We start from the raw sequence: 17,494 nt of genomic DNA, 5'->3' as shown, positions 1-17,494 counted from the left end.
TCTCCCTTTGATACGCGTTCCTGTGCCTCCGCGATCTCGAGATAACTCTATACGGAAATAGGTAACAGGTTAGTAAAAGATAGGTAAAAGATTAAGGAGATTTTAACAGGTACGCAGATTTTTCCGTTTAGAACGCGTGTTTAATGTTTAGGTAGTTGAACGTTGAAAACGCGACATTCAGTCGGGTGTCCGTTTAGCGCCAATACCAGCAACACCGATCGGATTTCGAATAGAACGAAATCGTTTGTCCCATTAGCAACGATCGAACCGTGCAAGCCCAAACTCGACTTTGTTTCCATGATCGATCGTGCAGAACGTTCTGTCGACGAGTATTTTCTTCGTCCATGCCGCCAATTATTTCGCAGTATGTTCAAAGTTTTCAGGATCTACCGATAGAAAAAGAAGATATTGGATCGATAAGTAAGCTTTATTTTTCGATTATTTTAAATACTCAAATTCCCGCAGACTTTTCCTTTCGAAATCGACTATTCGCGACAACCTGACAGAATAGGCTCTCCATGTTCCATCTCGACAGAAAATTTTCCGTGTACCCAACAGAGGTGTTTCATATGTCGTACTACGACATCGATACGTTTAAACTTTCTCGACGAAATAAAGAAAATTCGAACACTCCTGGGAGCGTTGATCAGTTAGCGTAGCTAACAAACGCTTACGCGCGATCGAACAATTTCATGGAGATAATTTTCGTTTCGACTGTCCACGTAACGATGCGAGCGTGTTCGAAAATAGCCGCGAAACGCGATTAGTATTCCATCGAACGATAATAAGAGAAACCGGTGCAGAGATTTTTCGCCGGACTCGTTGGCCGACCAGCGATTCGGTACTGGTCGAATAAAGTTTGCCGAGAAAATTGGCCGCGTTCATAACGTGCTGGAGAAACCTGCTGCTCGATCGAATCACCGGCAAATTGAACGCGAAACTCCTCACCGAATCTATTAACGAGCCGTTTCTCGAAGGACGTTCTCGTTCGCGTGCACGCGTTAACGAAGCGACAGACAATACCGAGCCGCGTTATATCCATTTTGGTTATTATTGTCGAATCGGAAACTTTAGTCGACATCTGAACGCGGATCGTGAGACGACTCGAGGTGACGCGAAGAAAGGAAAGCGCGCATTGTCTCCGAAAGCCGTTAACGAGCTCGACGAGTCGCGTATCGGTCGCGCCGCTGAACATTCGGAAATGTTTTCAATTTAATCGAGCGAGATTCGCGAGAAACATTCGACAGAGAATTTAGCGAATCAGTGACAGTCACGTCCCGTCTCGCCCCGTCGCGCTACGCCGTTTTTTCCCTCCGGGTTAAAAATATCTTCGCCTGTTGAAAGCTTTTTGGTTTTCGCCCGGAAACGAACCAATACGTTTAGGAGGTGGTTGTTTCGCTATCGTTGGTCAACCGACTATCGTTGTCGCCTCTAAGCGTTAAATGCTCTATCGGATAAGTTTTTCTATTTTTCGATTTTTTTCATGGACTTTGAAGCGTTACTTTTCACGGAGTAACTGTTGTCGGGAATAAAGCGTACATTATTTTTTCAAAGTAATTTATCGGAGTAATTTTTCGGTCACTAATCTACTTCGGTAACTTTGAACCGCTGAAAAAATTCACCGTTACACGAATTTTTTCGCCTTTCGATACAGCTGACAATTATTATATGCTATAATAAAATATAATTTAATCGAAATTTAGTTACCAGTAAATTTCTTCGTTTCGAATCGACAATGTGATTTATATGTGATTTAACTGAAATAATAATAATAATATAAAAATGGATGAGGAAAAAGACGAAAGATCGCGGTTGTCGATGAAAAGTACGAGTTGTAGGCGATAGTATCGCCGATAAAAGCGCTCCAGTTTCTGAAACGGATCAGAAATTCTCGTCGACTTTGCATCGAATCGATACCCTTAAAATTGATGTTCGGAATCGGCTGGAACCGCGTCGTTTAATCCTATGGTGAACCCGGTTGTCGTTCGACGCGAACGAACACGGACAAAAAAACGTTCTCGAAAAACCTTTCCGATTCGATCCGATTCGATCCGATTCGATCGTTCACGAAATTAACAACCTCTAAATGGTTCAAAGTGTTCCGAACGTTCTGTTCGTTTTTCTTTTTTAACGCTGCTGCGACCGACGATCAACGAACGTTCGTAACGAAGGAAAGTTCGACCAGTCGGTTCTCCGAATAATTTCTTCTAAACCGAGCATCCCCTAATTCGACGATGAAAACTACGCAACGGTTCGTCTTCTGTTACAGACTTTGTATTTTCTTTCAGGAGAAAATCGCTAGAATTTTCGTAGATCCGCGAGCGACGTAGCTGGCTCCCGTTTAAATTCTCCATTCTCCGTTTAGCTGTCCTGTCTCTGAAGGGTTACTCGGTACCAGCATACCACAAATCGCAAATCGCAACTGTCTATGCCCGAGGGAAAACTCCTATCTCTTCCTCTGCTTAAAACGAAAAAATATGCGGCATGCTATTCGAACAACTAGGCTTCTAACTGGAATATATTGCCCCACCAACTAGCATTTATACCGGTCATTTATATCGCTTCCCCTATTATCGTGTAAAGAATTATCGTATAAATCCTATTTCTCGTTCTCGTATTTTATACATTGGAAACATTGGAAAAACGAGGCATAAATATGCGAAACTAAAGAAACTGAAGTATTTAAACGCTGATAATCTGGCGACAATGCATTTTGGCGCAGTAAAGCTAGGTAACGATAGACTCGCGTGGGAAAAATCGGTACGAAGTGTTGCCAGCGCTTTTGGGGAGCGCGAGGATTCTTGTAAAAGAATATTCGAGAAGAAATGGCGAGTACAGAATCGTAACGAAGGATTACCGTGCTACAATGGCAGTTTTGCCGACCCTCGCGCTACCGAGCATAACCAGACGGTAACAATTCCTTGGCGGCGGCTTGCACGCGTCCTCCTGCGAAGACGTAGACGCGGGGCTTGGGCTGACTGGTATAGGGAGGATGCCATCCTCCGAGCCTGAGGGCCCCTCCAGCTCGGGGCCCGCTTGTGCCCCTCTTCGACCTCGGTTGATCCGTTGCTCGGACTCTTCCACTGCACTTCCGCTTCTGTACAGCCTCTGCACGCAGCACAGAAGTCGGCCGCACGCCTCCAGCTGTAATCAACGTGTTCCTTTTATTGCTCGTAGTTCGCGAATCGAGCCGGCAGACCAATTTATTCGAGTAACATTCGCGAACGGGTTCGCGTTTTCTTCCGAACGATGTTACGTCGTCGATTCGACTTTTAACATTCGTCGTTTCGAATAATTTCGAATAATTTCTTTCGGGTTCAATTTCGAGCCACGATTCGTCGAAGCAAACAATCGCGAACGATACGCGCGACCAAGTTGATTGTAAGATGCACCGACAGATAAGGAGAACGCTGCCTGCTACCTTCGTAATTATTTTAACCGTGTAAACGTTTGAAACGCGCGTGCGAGCTGCATATCGCCGACGTTACGCGAAAATAGAACAGCGTTTTGCCAAGTTCAACGCTTTCGCGTTCAGTTTCGTAGAATAACAGGCAAATTTCGAGGTAGGAAGATATCAAAAAAAGGGTAAAAATCAAAATTTCACTCGCGATCTTGCGACGTCGGAAATTATTAACTCGAAATTCATATAGAGGAACGAAAACGCGTGCTTGCATCGATAAATTCAATGTTTCTAAACGAGATCGCAACAATTCGTTCAACGAAGAAATCGTGATGTGGAAATATTCGAATCGTTGGAAATTTCGTCGCGTTTTAACCGCGTGTCGTAAAATTTGATTAAACGTTTTTAAACGTTTCTCGTGAGCACCATTTTAAAGCGTGCACCATTCGTTTCACGACCAATCTATCTGTACATACATACGTGTATATGTATGTAGAGAAAAAAACATCGATACGCATGAATATTTAACTGGAAGCATTCATTATTCGTATGCTTGATTCGAACAAACGAGCACGAACCGCGCAACAATGCGAAATCAAATATTTTCTTCTTCGCCTTCTCTATAACCCGAATTTCTACCGCAACATGGCCAAATATACGAGAATACATGATTTATGATGGCGCGGCATGATTCGTTACGATGTATCTATCGATCCTTGTTTCTATTCCAGCTGAGAAGCTTTGTTCTCCAAACGAATAACATCGCCGGCATTCTTAGCCAGACACGTAACGACTTCTTCTTGCCTACGGGAGAAAAATCTTTCTACGAATACGAATTCGATGAAATTGCTTCGTTTCGAGTGTTAAATGGACGCGTGTAGAAAAAAGGACGGAGTTTAGAAAGGTTTTGCTTGGTCGCGCGTCACAGAAAATAGGAAAGGATGCGAGGTAACTGTTCTCCCTCGACCACCTCTCGAGGTACGCGAAGCGAAAAAGGAAAAACCTTTAAGGGTGCTTTGACTCGGGAAAGTTCGCCGAGATATTTAGACGAATGATTGATAACGTTTTCGATCGCCTTCAAAAGAAACCGGTCTCAGTTCGGTAAAAACCAGTGAATCTCGGTCCGACAATGGAAAGAACGTTTTCCTTTTTCAAAGAGGACCCTTTTCAGGAAAATTCAACGTTTATCCGTCGCCTGACCGAGTTGGGAATCAAGTTGGTCGCGTTGCAACGACTGTTCAAATTAAATAGATTTTACAAGAATAAATAACCATTATTTTTGATCGATTTTTTGAAATCGTCGGCATTTCGTGCGTCAGAGAACTGTAAAGAGTAAGCAACGGTGAGAGATGGAAGTCGCTGGAAGGTCGGCCGATGAATTATTCGAGTCGCTTTGCGTCAGAAATCGCGGTTCGATTAATTATTAAAATTGGCGAAACCGATGTTCGGCCGTAGCATCGATAATTGTGTCTCTAGATTATAGGAGCAGCGAACGAAACAAAATTATTCGAATATGTCGGTGGATGCACGTTAATTGGCCCTGTCTCCGTATAAACAATATGTAGACTTTGAGCGGAATAGCACGATATAACGACGAGCTTGCCATTTTAGAGCCTGTAACCGAATCGAACGCGTGTTTATTTAACGTCTTTGTTGCCGTATTCGCCGAAAATTTTTAAATACGAAAACTTTTCGAAAGAAAAATCGATACTTTTTCCAAACTTTGAAATTCCCACTTGAAATATAATCGTAAAGTCGTGTTTGAAGCGACAATTGTCTGTCGAGTACGTTCAGGCCACCGAATCGTCGTTAGTCGAAGCTATCGCGAACGAAGGATACATTAATACGATACGCGATACGATTCCTTTCGATCGGCTATTCGCGAATTCACGGCGTACGATTTCATTGGATTCAACGGAATATATTTTTATGCATCGCAGTTCGTGCGAGAACGGCCGGCCATACGAGAAATCGTATTCCTTGCGAGTGGAAAGCTGGCACGAAAATTTCGGAAAATTCCATATTTTTCACGTACGGATTAACTCGTTGCCTATCGTTCGCGAATCAGGAACGCCCGTGGAAAATCTAATTTTCAGCTACTTTTAAAAATAGCATAGTTAACATTTGTTATTTAAACCGGGTCATATGTAAACGAGTCAACGATCAGCGGAGATTTCACGAGTCACGCGAAATATTCAGCCGTTGTTTTCGATTAAAGCGCAGAGGAATTGATCGAAGTAAGTTGTCCCCTGACGATAACTTTCACGAACCCGTGATAATTTTATAGGTTTGTTCGGGAGAAGTTGGTTGGCGCCACCGTGGGATCCCCTGGTGCAGCGAATCGGTTCAAAGCATACGTCGACAAAGGGCCGTATCTTTTCTAACAGGCCGGTCCATTGTGCGATGAAGAGGAGTGCAATTATACCGCGTACAGAATTTTGTCTCGAACGTAAATCGGTTTGTCTCTGGTGGCGCGTAACGAGAAAAGCCGACTAGACTCCGCGAGGGAACGAATTCGTACAATAGCTACGCATTATGGCGGTAACGATCGTCCGAACAATTCTTTTGTTCGCGCTTGTCGTTTTAAACGTGGCTCCTCTGTTACGAGAACGAACGAGTTATTATTACGTAAAAATCGATCGGGCAAATGTTTGTCGGGCCAGGTATTTCGTACGCGTAAATTACTTCTTTGTACGCGCGATCATCGCGTAACCAAGGGAACGTATATTAATGAAAGCGTGTAACGATTTTCATTTAATTGGTCCGTTTACGTCTCGTACGAGATGTTCATGTTTGCTGCGAGACATTACTTAAACAGGGTAGACTCTGGGTCTACCACATTCTATGTATACCAGCTATTCTATCGAATCTTTGTCGTTTCAAAGCGATTTTTATCTTATCTTCTATACTATTCCCATAGTATACTATTTATCGTTATAATTCGCATGTACGGTGACCGAAGAAAATTAAAGCGGTTATACTGTTTTTCTAGAGAGCTACGGTTATTTAATCTAACAACCCTGTAACGTTTCGTGTTCCCTCGTCGACTTGATCGCGTCGCTCAAACTCGACGTCATCGCCGATCGTAAAGTGTGTCATCGATCTCTACGGAGTCTCGATAAATTTGACTTTGTCCAACGGACAAAGTTCACTCTTATAATAAATTGTTGCAACGGGTGAACGAGCGAATATCTTGAGCGAAGCGTTTCTCGAAAACCCGTATAGCCCGTAGGACAATCTCGACACGGTTTCAGTTCGTTGAAAAGTTCGCCTCACAGTCTTTGAGCGACGTATTCGCGTGTTAGCGACCCATTTGCGTTAACGGGCAAATAATAGAACCGTTGAAAATTTTCCCTTCGTTCTCGACTTAATCGTATCGAGTAGACGGTTGGAACAAAGTCGAACTTGTTGGTTCCGTAGTAGATCGCAACTGGTGTCATCTAACGCGTTATGCCAACTTGAAATTTACACGTTGCTTCGAGTTCCATTCTTTGCATTGTCGCGGAGACGCGAATCGAGCCGCGGGCTTTACGGGAAACAATCGCGAACCGTCCTTTGTCTCGTGGTCGACTTTATCCGACATGCATCGTGACCAACGATAACCGAGTATTATTGTTCTTTTTTTTTTTTTTTTTCATTCAAGGGTTAAAGAAACGCGAACAGTTGAACGCGTAGCGTGACAAAAAGGGGAGAATTGGCCTGAAAAATGAATAGGTTGTAAAAGGACAGCCACTCGTTTACGAGTACAGGGACATTTCAACCGTGAAATAACTTAACCCGTTCTAAGTCACGATTTTATTACGACGTTTTCAGGCAAACTTCGCTTCGATTCAAACATCCTTCTAAACTATTTTTTAACCTAAATCCTCGCGTGAAAATATCGATCAACTGTCACGATGATACGGGATGCTTTGTAATTGTTCTTTACCGCGCTTAAATGGCGTTGCTTTGGCAAACCTCCAACTGTGTTGCATCTTTTTATTTACCACTTATCGAGCAAACGTTGTCACTCCATTTCGCACGGTTCTCGCGGGTGTATCTACTATCGTCGACTTGTACCGCTTGCTCGATTCAACTGTACTACGTACAGCTAAATGTACATTGAACCGTCTAAGCGATTCGTTAAGGAATCGATACGAATGAAACGAATTAATTCGTTGAGACGAAGAAAAAGAGACCATGTACGTATAAGATATGGTGCATACGGCACCGTTAAGACACCTGCTGATTACGTTGGGGACGATAATAAAGCCGCACGCTTTTATTTGCCAGCAGCGATACCGTGTTCAACGTTCTCTGGTCGTTGAAATATTTAAAGCGCGAAAGTGCTTCGAGACATAGAAGCGTACGAAACGCGTAGTTCGTTTATAACGATTCTATAAATTTTCGGCCCAACAATTTCTTAACAATATTAAATTATACCAACGCATTCGCGATGCGATAACAACTTGACGAATTTCGGCAAACCGGGTATAGTAGTCCAGCCTTTCCCGAAAATTTCATCTAAAACGGTCGGTTCGTTGGGGAACACGATGGCGGAAAAAGATGATATATCTCTGAAAGAGAGTAGGCGAGACGAAGCGAATCGAGGCGACAGGAGAGACGCGTTTGCTTAAAGAGAGCAGAACGAGAGTTTACCAAAGCACCAACAGCCTCGGAGCAACAGGGATTCCTAAATAAATTTGCTCTTATCCCCTGCCAAGCCTTACGGATTGCTTCGGGCATTTCCCCTCTCGGCCACTTTTGCCCCTCCGTTCTTTTGTTACGATACTTTCCACGCGTGCTGCTTCTCGAGAATGCTTCTTCTTCGAGCTGTCGCGATTCTTTCGTAGTTCGTTCGCTCGCAAAGCCTATTGCCGCAGCAAAAACGAACACGGCGGATTAATCTTCTTCGCGAAATAAACCACGATGGATCGTGTTCGAAGTTCCAACATTTTATCGTGTCGTAATCGGTAATCGCGTTTATTTTCAAATTTTAACACGGAGTATTACCGATTTTCCTACGATATACGATTATAAACGCAATTTTTAGTTTCGTAATTTGTTCTGCGAGCATCACGGTTCACTAGACACACGTTGGTTAACCAACGTGCAAGTCTTTCGTCGTTTAATAGCCGGTTTGCTACACCGGCAGTCTTTATTAGCCGAGTGATAGGCCGTTTTATCAGCTATCGGGTGAACTTGAGCCGACACCTCGTTAAGATGCCAGTCTGAGCGCGTTCAAGACTAGTTGCTAGTTTTTTAACTAGCGGTATCTTAAAGTGACGCGATAATTCTTCGGTGACGAGCAACGGTCGGCTTATCTCGAGCATTTACCGTGAAATTTTCAACGGCCAGATATAACAGTGCAAACTATATCTACGCGAGCCGCGAACGCGAAACAGGGGATTTTATACGTCTAAGAATTTCGACGTATACGATCGATACATATTTAAGGGAAGAAAATTTCTCTTCTCTTATGTAAGTTTTACATAACTCAAGTTTTTCAACTGTATCGACTCGCAGCGAATTATTTTGTACTTTCTCTAATGATCAAAATTCTAACGAGCTCTTTCATGAACGTTTCTCGTAAAGAAAATTAGTATAAATTTAATCGTTTCAACGCAAGATGAATCTCTTGTACTTCTCCAGCGACTTTCCGATTAACATATAAAAGTGTCCGATAATGGTCCACGACGAACACGATCGAATACTCAGCCTTGTTTACGGGAAGATATCTGGTGCGTGTGTTGCCTTTCAATCGAGTAACATATTTTCAAGATTATTCGCTCGATAATGGTTAATGAGTTTCTTGAACACCAGTTGCGCGACATGAAACTTTCCCTATAAATAAAACGTTCGATCGATCGGTGTGTATATTTTTAACAAGAAATACGGTTTAATAGCCTGGAAAGTTGGCAGGGAGGAAGTCGTTTAATTCCAACACCGTCGACTGCAAGTTTCACGATCTTCCACTCGGAATTCTTAACTTGCCTATCGACATCGCGGCTCCTATCGTATTTCGACATCGTACAAACGTTCGTGGAGTTTGCAGACCGTCGAACGATTCGGATAAATCACTCTTCTCCGAAGTTACGAATTATAAAATGCTAAATAATCGTTTTTACCTTTCATCGCGAAGCTCGTGCAACGATTCGAAAACTACTCGGGATCGACTACACGCGGCGAGAATTTCATTCGACGCGATTAACTCATCCGTCCAGATAATCGGGAATGAACGAGCTCGTTAATTCAGCAGCGAGAATTATCCGTTTTGCATCTTGAACTCCCTAATTCTGGACGAATTAGCCGATCATCTCCGAAGCGGCGAACTGACGCTGAACGAGGAAACACGCGTGCACGAATTTCCTTCCTCGATGACCGATGTATCCCATGGGAAAGTCTGGGCCGGAGTTGTCGCGATGAATGGATTATTCTACTTGTATATCGAAGCTGACCGAACAGCTATTTCTGTTCCACTTCACGGAATCGCGTCTTGTTACAACTTTTACTTTTCGGATAAACTTTCTTTCTATTAGGAATTTCAAGGTGGACCTTCTTTTTTCGATCTAAGCAACCTACCATTTAATAGGTGCGCGGCGAGCCTACTAATATCGGATAGTATGAAAATTCGAATCGTCTCGCAAACTAATCGATATATTTCATTTCCTCTAATTGACATACGACCGGATATCGTTTATCGGTGTGTCGAAAATCGAAAGCTCGATCCATCGCGTACTATTTCGTGATCGAAATTATCTGACGCGACACGACCACGCATACGAGCCAATAAAAAGTCGCGTGTCTCGTTAAACCGAGTTTAATTATCAGAATCGAATTGGCTGCGCTCGAGCGACGCAACGTTTCATCGTGATTAGCGTCGATCATCGAACCGATCCACGGCCACGTGTACAGCATTTTCAACCGCTAATTATCGTATCGTCGATTGTTCAGCTTTATTGTTTTCGTCGAGTTCGTCTAATCGATCCAGGATTCCTGCTGAAACAAGAGAGAACTATAGTTTTCGCTTTACAAACGGAACCGAGTAGGGAATATCGTCTATCGTTACGGATTAGTGTTTCGTGCTAATCAGTATCGGCACGCTAATAACGAACGATGCGTTCTTTTCTGCTAAACTTTTCAGTTTCCGGTCAATGTTGCTCGACGATTATTTTTCGCGCGGTTATTTCGACGAGTGGGAGGCTTAATTAAAAGCTCGAGAGCAACAGCTGTTCGAATGTCGAAGCAAAAGTAGTAGGTATATTCGTCCGTCTGTTCATGTTGATGCCTTTTGAGACTCATTTTCAATGCGAATGCTCACCAATTGTTTGCCGGTAGGTACTTACTTTTTACGTTACGAAAGCATTTTGCCAGTATGCAGCCTCGTCTAGCTTTTCTTCTTATACTCGTACGTTCCCTTTGCTCGATCGACAAAGACTAGTTGAACGCGATTCACGACCCGAAGCACGACTCTTGCAACCAAACCTATGCGCTCCCTCGTTTTCGAACGAGCTCCGCGAGGGTACGGAAAGAAAACTTTACTATTAAAATACATGTATAATTAAATGACGCGATAGTTCGATTTGTCATTTCGTTGTCGGTTTTATCCCTGCCACGAAGCGAAAGAGAAATCGGGACCGAATAATCCGCGGAACGACGTTGTTCGAAAAGCAGAACGTAGGGTAGAAAACGCCGATCGGATGATCGTGGAACTTTAATGCCATAAAGAAAAAAAAGTTCTTTCCAACAGAGAGACGAGCTTCCTTCTATCGCTGAAGGAACACGAAGAAATCTTGCCAAGGTAAATGCAATGTAATCTTCTTAAGGCAATTATTTACAACCTGTCGACGTGGAAAAGGGACGGTAACGTTGGAAGCTTCAATTGAAAGACTTAATAATCGCATTCTCGAACATTGTTATTGTAATGACCTGTGGCCATTTTAATTGTACCAATCGCGAAGAGCACGATTTTAGATCTATTATGCAAATTTCGGACATCGGTATCACATTTTAGTTTTCAATAGAATATGGATGACACGAGTTTAAATTGAGGTTTGCCTTTTCTAGTGCATCAAAGGACTACATATATATATATATATATATATATATCGATCGCAAGTATTTTATCATCAACCTTTATCTTTCTACTAAATTCACCGTGAAAATAAATGGTCACCCTAGTCTCGACCCATAAAACTTTCAAAAGCTGTGTTTTAACACTAATATTGCAAGTGTCGAATTCGCTTACTCGGTGAATAACGTGGCAACGAACGCGTTAAAAGAATAAAAACGCTCTTGTGAAATTTCGACGAACGATGGTCGACTGTCCGAGCGAGAACGACTAATTCAGGATGGATGATCAACAAGGTGTATAAGGCAACGTGGTTCTGTTTGTTCGACGGCCGACGGTCGACGGTGCAACAAGTCGGGTTAACAGCTGTGTCTAGTGCACATCTACGAGCAACAGTCATGGTGTTCCACATTTTTGGCCACGGTCCAAATTCTCGCTACCGAATACGGTCAGGTTGTGCCGATGAATGGCGAATCAACGAAAATACCGGCACGCCAGATAAGAAGCGCGACCGACAGAATAACCGAGCATTTAGAGTTTAGATCGATATCGAATGAACTTGTTCACGCGATATTCGATGCTGTTTAGTTAGACCAGAAATTCTTCAAGCGTGACTTGGGAGCTGATTTTCGTTGTGTCTAGCACGATCATTACGAATCAAAGAAAAAATACAATTGTTAATGTATAAAATAGAAGTCCGTAGAATATTTTCACCTGTACGCGTCGCCTATTACTCGAATAGTTTTACCCTGTCGCTTTCATGTTTCCTCGATTCGATTAATAAGCAACCGGTGATCCTGTGTCGTGCTCGTTTGATGCATACGTTTCGTAACGAACACGAGCGAAAAATAATTGAGAAGGAAAAAGAAAAAAAGGAACGAAAGGTAACGTTGGCGCGTTGTAACGCGGATATTCGAGCGGTATCACGATCCAGCGGCTGAAAGGACACGCGATCGCGTTAGGGGCTGATTGCGTCGGTAATGATCGGACCGAGGATCAGATTGCAATGGAACGCGCGATCAATGAACACTTTCAGAAATCCTGTTACAACGGCAAAACTTTCCCTACGAACAAGTTTCTTCGTAATGTCGTATCGTGTCGCGTCGTATCGCATCGTTATTAACGAACACACGCTTCTTGCTGTACGAGGGTTAGAGCGGAACATTCGTCGAGCAGGAATTATTGAAACGAATGGTCCGGTCGTGTCGCGAAATAGCCAATTTAGAAGGAAGCGTTTCGCGAAAAGGACGCAGCACGGATCAACGGAAGAGCATAATTGATCGGCTGTTGGGTCAGGAACCCCCTCGTTACTAGTCGTTACACTCCAAGTGTCTCGTGGAGACGGGTATGGTTAAATTAAAATCTGCGCCCCTCGCGTTCGAGCGACGATTCTCTCCCGCTTTTAAATCGCTTCTATGCTATACCTTCAAAAATTCTCGGTGTGCGTTAACAACGAAATTTCTTAATAACGTATTGCTCGATTAATTTTCGAAAGATCCGCTTTACGCGGGGCCAACGTCCCACGGAGAATAAGGGAAAGGCGATCAAGATAAATCGTTTAACCGTGAACCTCGACGAAGGTCGTACAAACCATAAAATATGAGAACGTCGAAGGCAACGAATGAGGGGCGACGATCGAGATATTTGTTCAATGGAACCTACCGCTTACCTCAGGAACGTAGGCAGAGCTTTGCAAGGTGAAAAGCTGAGAAGCGAAATCTGAGACATGCACGATTGTTGGCTCGAAAGACCCGTTCAGGTCCACGTCGAGTACACTCCTCGTTCCTCTCCTCGATTACTGCGTTTCCTCTTGCTCTCTTCTCGCCCGAGACACTCGGCGATTCACTGGTTCATACGCGAAACGGCATCGAGCGTACTGCTAACGCGCCCGTTCGGACCACCTTTTTAACCAAAAATTTTAAGTAACCAACGAAAGAACCGACCCGATCGTAGCTGTGGCCTCGTCGATGTCGTTCCCGCGGAACGCACGTTCTCTCATTGATCTCGCGACGATGTCCACAGCAGCCACGCGATTATCTGCACGAGGTTGACCGAGACGAGTCACCCGAGCAGCGGAGAAGCGACGCCGGTGCGAAGCGCTGACTGAACCACTGGCAAACCACCGAGGGGTGGTCCGTATCGCGAACGTCCCTCTACCTCTTTCTCCCGCTCTGCTTTCTCTCTCTCTCTCTCTCTCTCTCTCTCTCTATATATATATATATATATATATATATTCCCCACCTCACCCCTGTTCCCTTCCACCCTATTTTGCTCGCTATTTCTCTTTTACGCGTTTCTGCTGCCGCCACCGTTCTTTTGCTTCAGCCTTCGTCTAAAGGTGTATTTTTGACCCCGATTCCCGATATCTTGGCCCGTTTTGCGTTTTCTTTCACTTTAGGCCATTTCTCTGCTAGTCTGCTTTCCTTCCCTGCCAAACAACTTTACGGGCAAGTCTCATTTTCTCTCCTTCTGTTTCTGTTTCTCTGATCCCTGCATCTCTTGTTCCTGTTGCTCCTACCACTACTACCTTTCGCTCTAACAAGTAGCTGTAGTTGTAACTGGCTTTCTTCGTTCTTCCTGTCTACTCTGTTCTCATTCGTTGTTATACCCTACCCTTCTGAACCCCGCTCCTTCCCGACGAGGTTTGTTCAACGCCGTTAGCACAACGGCGCATACACGGTACATTTCGTAGCAGAAAGAAGTGCACGATCCTACGATCCTGCGCGTTATCAACGGGATTTGTCTATACGCTTCGCATGCTCGGACATTCCTCGCGTTCGTTATCGTTGCGCGAGAACAAACTTGTGCGAACATTCTACAGTACAAGGAGACTTGGTACATGTAATACATGAGACATTTGTACTGTTGATATCGGTCAAATATCACCGAGAAACGGAGCCAAAACTCGCTCGATAAATGTCGTACGGAGACGCGTGTTTTCATTCTTTCGATGAAACGAACTGCCTTTCGAGAATAAAATTCTTTCTAATCTCGACATGTAAGTTTCATGTATGCACACGAACGTTGATCTTACCGTGAATACGTTCTAGTTCGGATGAACATCGGATTGACCTTGTCGGATCTGTTTAATATATTGATTTTAGTGCATATAGGTCTGGTAATCGTAACGTTGTATACACCTATGTTTGTTGCAGCCTTCTGAAATGCTTTCCTGTTACATCCAGCTAATGCCTCTTTTCGCGTAGATAAAGAGGCTAAATATAAGCCTGTGATGTGTTAATTTTCACCAACGTACGTTGTCCCTTCCAATTACTCATGCAAGATTGGTTCATTGAACTTGTTCGTGTACTACGACGATGTTACGCTTGATGTTGTGCTTGCCGTTAAAGCATTCGAGCGTTAAAATTAAAGAAAGCACGTGTATAGGGTTCTCTTTAGTTTCATGCATATTCGAAATTCTGTATTTTAAGTAACTAAACTATTTACTTCCATAAATATCATGTAATCTCATTTCTCGACAGACACTTAATACCCACAATTGAGATCAATAATTTTCTAATTTTCTATAGAGTATCATTAACTTCTTTGAAAGTATTTTCTAATTCATCTTATGTTTCTTATATTTCTATCTGCGTAATAGTTAAGTATATGTGTTAAACAAATAACTTTATAGGATATGCCGTAAACGGTTCTAAAGGTCCGCACCTCGTCAAAAAATAATCGTAAATTAATAATCGTTTTATTACAACACTTTTCGGAATCGTGCTAATAAAATAAAACTATAATATTATCGCGTGTAAAGTATGACTTTTATATATATGTATGTATATATATATATACCATATGTGTGTGATGCTGCAAATTTTTATTGCAAACAATAATATAGCATTGTTGAACTATACGTAATCTTGTTCCTCGATAATCTATTTTATTTTACAAGAAAGAAGATAAAAAGGAACTTGAAATCTGTACACATTCGATGCTAACTTACTTTACTATGTTCTATTTAAATTGTATATATAAACTGTTTTCTTTAAAGTACAGTTTTTGTTACTTCAATGTTTGGATTCGATCGACAATCTATCGTCGGTCCTGATTCTTGCGACTTTAGGATCATTGGGTCTGAAAACTAAAATTAATGTATGTCAGTAACGCGAAAACCAAATTGGGAAATTTATATAGATGTAATTGTTGTTATTAATAGAAACAAGTATTTAACGCTATGAGACCAAAGGCACCCTAAATCCAGTCCTTACAAGAAGAACCATCGATGCCGAAACCACAGATGCGTGAACTTTCGAGAAATATAAATCCACAATAAATACACAGAATAGGTTACAAAAATTTGTTCTGGTCACAAAGTGTTAAATATTTGTATAATAATGAAACCTAACCTATGTAATGAGCTCGAAAGAGAGCATTAAAAAACTTACTAGTTATATCATCGAAATACCGTGGCAGCCTTTTTGCCTCTTCCAGTTGTGCACGAACAAGCCAAACCAATCCGAACAAACCCACTATCGTAGGAGGTACAAATACCATAATTTCAGGGATTTCTTCCCATCCTTTACGCCATAAGTATTTCACTTGATATCCTGCAACAAATCACGATTCTTAATAACTATAAATATCTTCCTACAATGCGTTTTCTTATCGAACGTACCGAAAGGTTGACCATATATCTTACGGAGATCGTCCCTAATAATTATATCCCTTAGAATTTTCACCATTTTTGTAGCTTTATATAACTCGTTACTTGTCACCGACTTCGAGTATCGATACACGAGAGCATATGTCGTGTTAGACGATAGATAGAAGGTCGAGAGCGAGGTAAATTTGAATAGTAGAAAAGTTTAAGCACGCTATTTAGCGATACGATTAAATGGGGTTTAGGTGCAGTGGCATTAATCTTGCTATAATTGATTTCGTACCGACTATTCTTTTAATAAGAAATAAGAATATCGATTCGTTCGTAAAAAAGTTATCTCCAATTATCTCTAATAATTTCTCCGATATTTTAGGCATAATTTAAAACAAATTTATATCGTTGAAGAGAAAATGCGATACTTTCAGGATGAAAAAAAAACATTCTTTTCATGCAACTGTTTTGCTGCGTCGTAAAAGCATAGAGTTTATAAAGTGACCGCGAACGTAGATATTTTAATGGAAAGCTTATTAGGCTCACTTCAATTGTATCGTTCTGCCATCTGACGAGCGGCGTGGCAAGGTAAAGCGAGACGGCAGTGATGGCCGCCATCGCGAGGCCTTTAATCAGTGACAAGTGATTCGGAACGGTGTTTTTTCGCATTTAGTGTTAAAGGAATTGAATATATTTAGCTGGGAGCCACGGTTCAGGCCCCGCCGGGCCTTAATAATCGGGTGAGTGATCAAATCTTGGTAAATTAAAAATCCTACGCGTAGGAGAATCAATGGTTTGCGCGGCTACTTCACACCCCTGTTCCCACGCACGACTTTTTGCATTGGTCTTCTTAAATGATTCCGTTGTTTTTCGATACTGTCATCCGTACGCGTGTTCCGCTCTAGATCGATATCACCGGGCGCACCGACGGCCACGGTTAACCAACTGCGAACAGACGTATCGGAACTATCCGGAACACGCGTTCACTTAAATTATGTCATTAAAATTTTTCTACGATAACCAAGTTAGAATTTGTCGCGTACGCATCGACTAGATCGTGTTCTTTTCGACGAACGAAACGACAATGTAATCGCAGCTGATTGCTCGGAGTTTTTTAAAATAAATGTTTACTCTATTTTGGGGTTAAGTCGGGCCTCCCACATCGTCGAAACGTTGTTTCTTGGCATCGATAAAACTGAACACTTTTCGTGGTTGGTCCGTGCGTTGTCAGATGACTCCACGCGTTACGATTCGTGAAAGTATCGTGTATGGTTCGCGATACGTCGTTTTTATCGCTATTAACGCGATTACGGATAAAAGGTGTTTTTGTTTTATCAGCGATCGAATCGTTTCGAGCGACACAGCTTTTATAATCGTTACGTTCGTATTCCGATATGCGTCGAGATACGATATGCGGTTAACTTCACTCTGTTCCGAACCACCG

General features: G+C 42.5%; 2 protein-coding genes and 1 long non-coding RNA gene across 5 annotated transcripts in view; 1 reads left to right on the top strand and 2 right to left on the bottom strand.

Annotated features, from left to right (window-relative positions):
* LOC100880810 (peroxisomal membrane protein PMP34) overlaps window positions 1-13,537 on the bottom strand; it is a 30,858-nt gene extending 17,321 nt beyond the window's left edge. The window contains exons 1-2 of one of the 3 annotated variants that reach the window (XM_076530172.1): window positions 13,120-13,537; window positions 2,858-3,144 (exon numbers count right to left, since the gene is read on the bottom strand). In XM_076530172.1, coding sequence (XP_076386287.1) covers window positions 2,858-2,901 — 44 coding nt within the window. In that variant the 5' untranslated portion in view covers window positions 2,902-3,144; window positions 13,120-13,537. Of the gene's footprint in view, window positions 1-206; window positions 362-2,857; window positions 3,145-13,119 lie in introns of those variants that run through there. The other 2 variants (XM_012297708.2, XM_076530171.1) reach the window with 2 other exon arrangements.
* A 126-nt stretch (window positions 13,538-13,663) lies between these two features.
* LOC143264199 (uncharacterized) lies at window positions 13,664-15,256 on the top strand. Its single transcript, XR_013037743.1, has 2 exons — window positions 13,664-14,448; window positions 14,606-15,256. It is a non-coding gene; the product is annotated as an uncharacterized LOC143264199 (long non-coding RNA).
* Window positions 15,257-15,386: 130 nt separating this feature from the next.
* LOC100876711 (uncharacterized) lies at window positions 15,387-16,348 on the bottom strand. Its single transcript, XM_003708450.3, has 3 exons — window positions 16,075-16,348; window positions 15,845-16,006; window positions 15,387-15,540 (listed from the first exon to the last, which is right to left on the bottom strand). Exons 1-3 carry the CDS (start codon window positions 16,139-16,141, stop codon window positions 15,467-15,469), a joined length of 303 nt encoding a protein of 100 aa, XP_003708498.1. The 5' UTR covers window positions 16,142-16,348; the 3' UTR covers window positions 15,387-15,466.
* Window positions 16,349-17,494: the final 1,146 nt, after the last annotated feature.

Source organism: Megachile rotundata, chromosome 3, assembly GCF_050947335.1.
Source record: "Megachile rotundata isolate GNS110a chromosome 3, iyMegRotu1, whole genome shotgun sequence".
Taxonomy (NCBI): domain Eukaryota; kingdom Metazoa; phylum Arthropoda; class Insecta; order Hymenoptera; family Megachilidae; genus Megachile; species Megachile rotundata.
The sequence above is the reverse complement of the archived record's forward strand: the minus strand, read 5'-3'. Positions and strand labels throughout refer to the sequence as shown.

Excerpts from the sequence above, each read along its gene's own strand:
- LOC100876711 (XM_003708450.3), bottom strand. The coding sequence starts at position 16,141 with ATGGTGAAAATTCTAAGGGATATAATTATTAGGGACGATCTCCGTAAG. Across the intron at positions 16,007-16,074 it reads GATATATGGTCAACCTTTCG|GATATCAAGTGAAATACTTA; the intron begins GTACGTTCGATA and ends GATTTGTTGCAG. Across the intron at positions 15,541-15,844 it reads GTATTTCGATGATATAACTA|TTTTCAGACCCAATGATCCT; the intron begins GTAAGTTTTTTA and ends CATTAATTTTAG.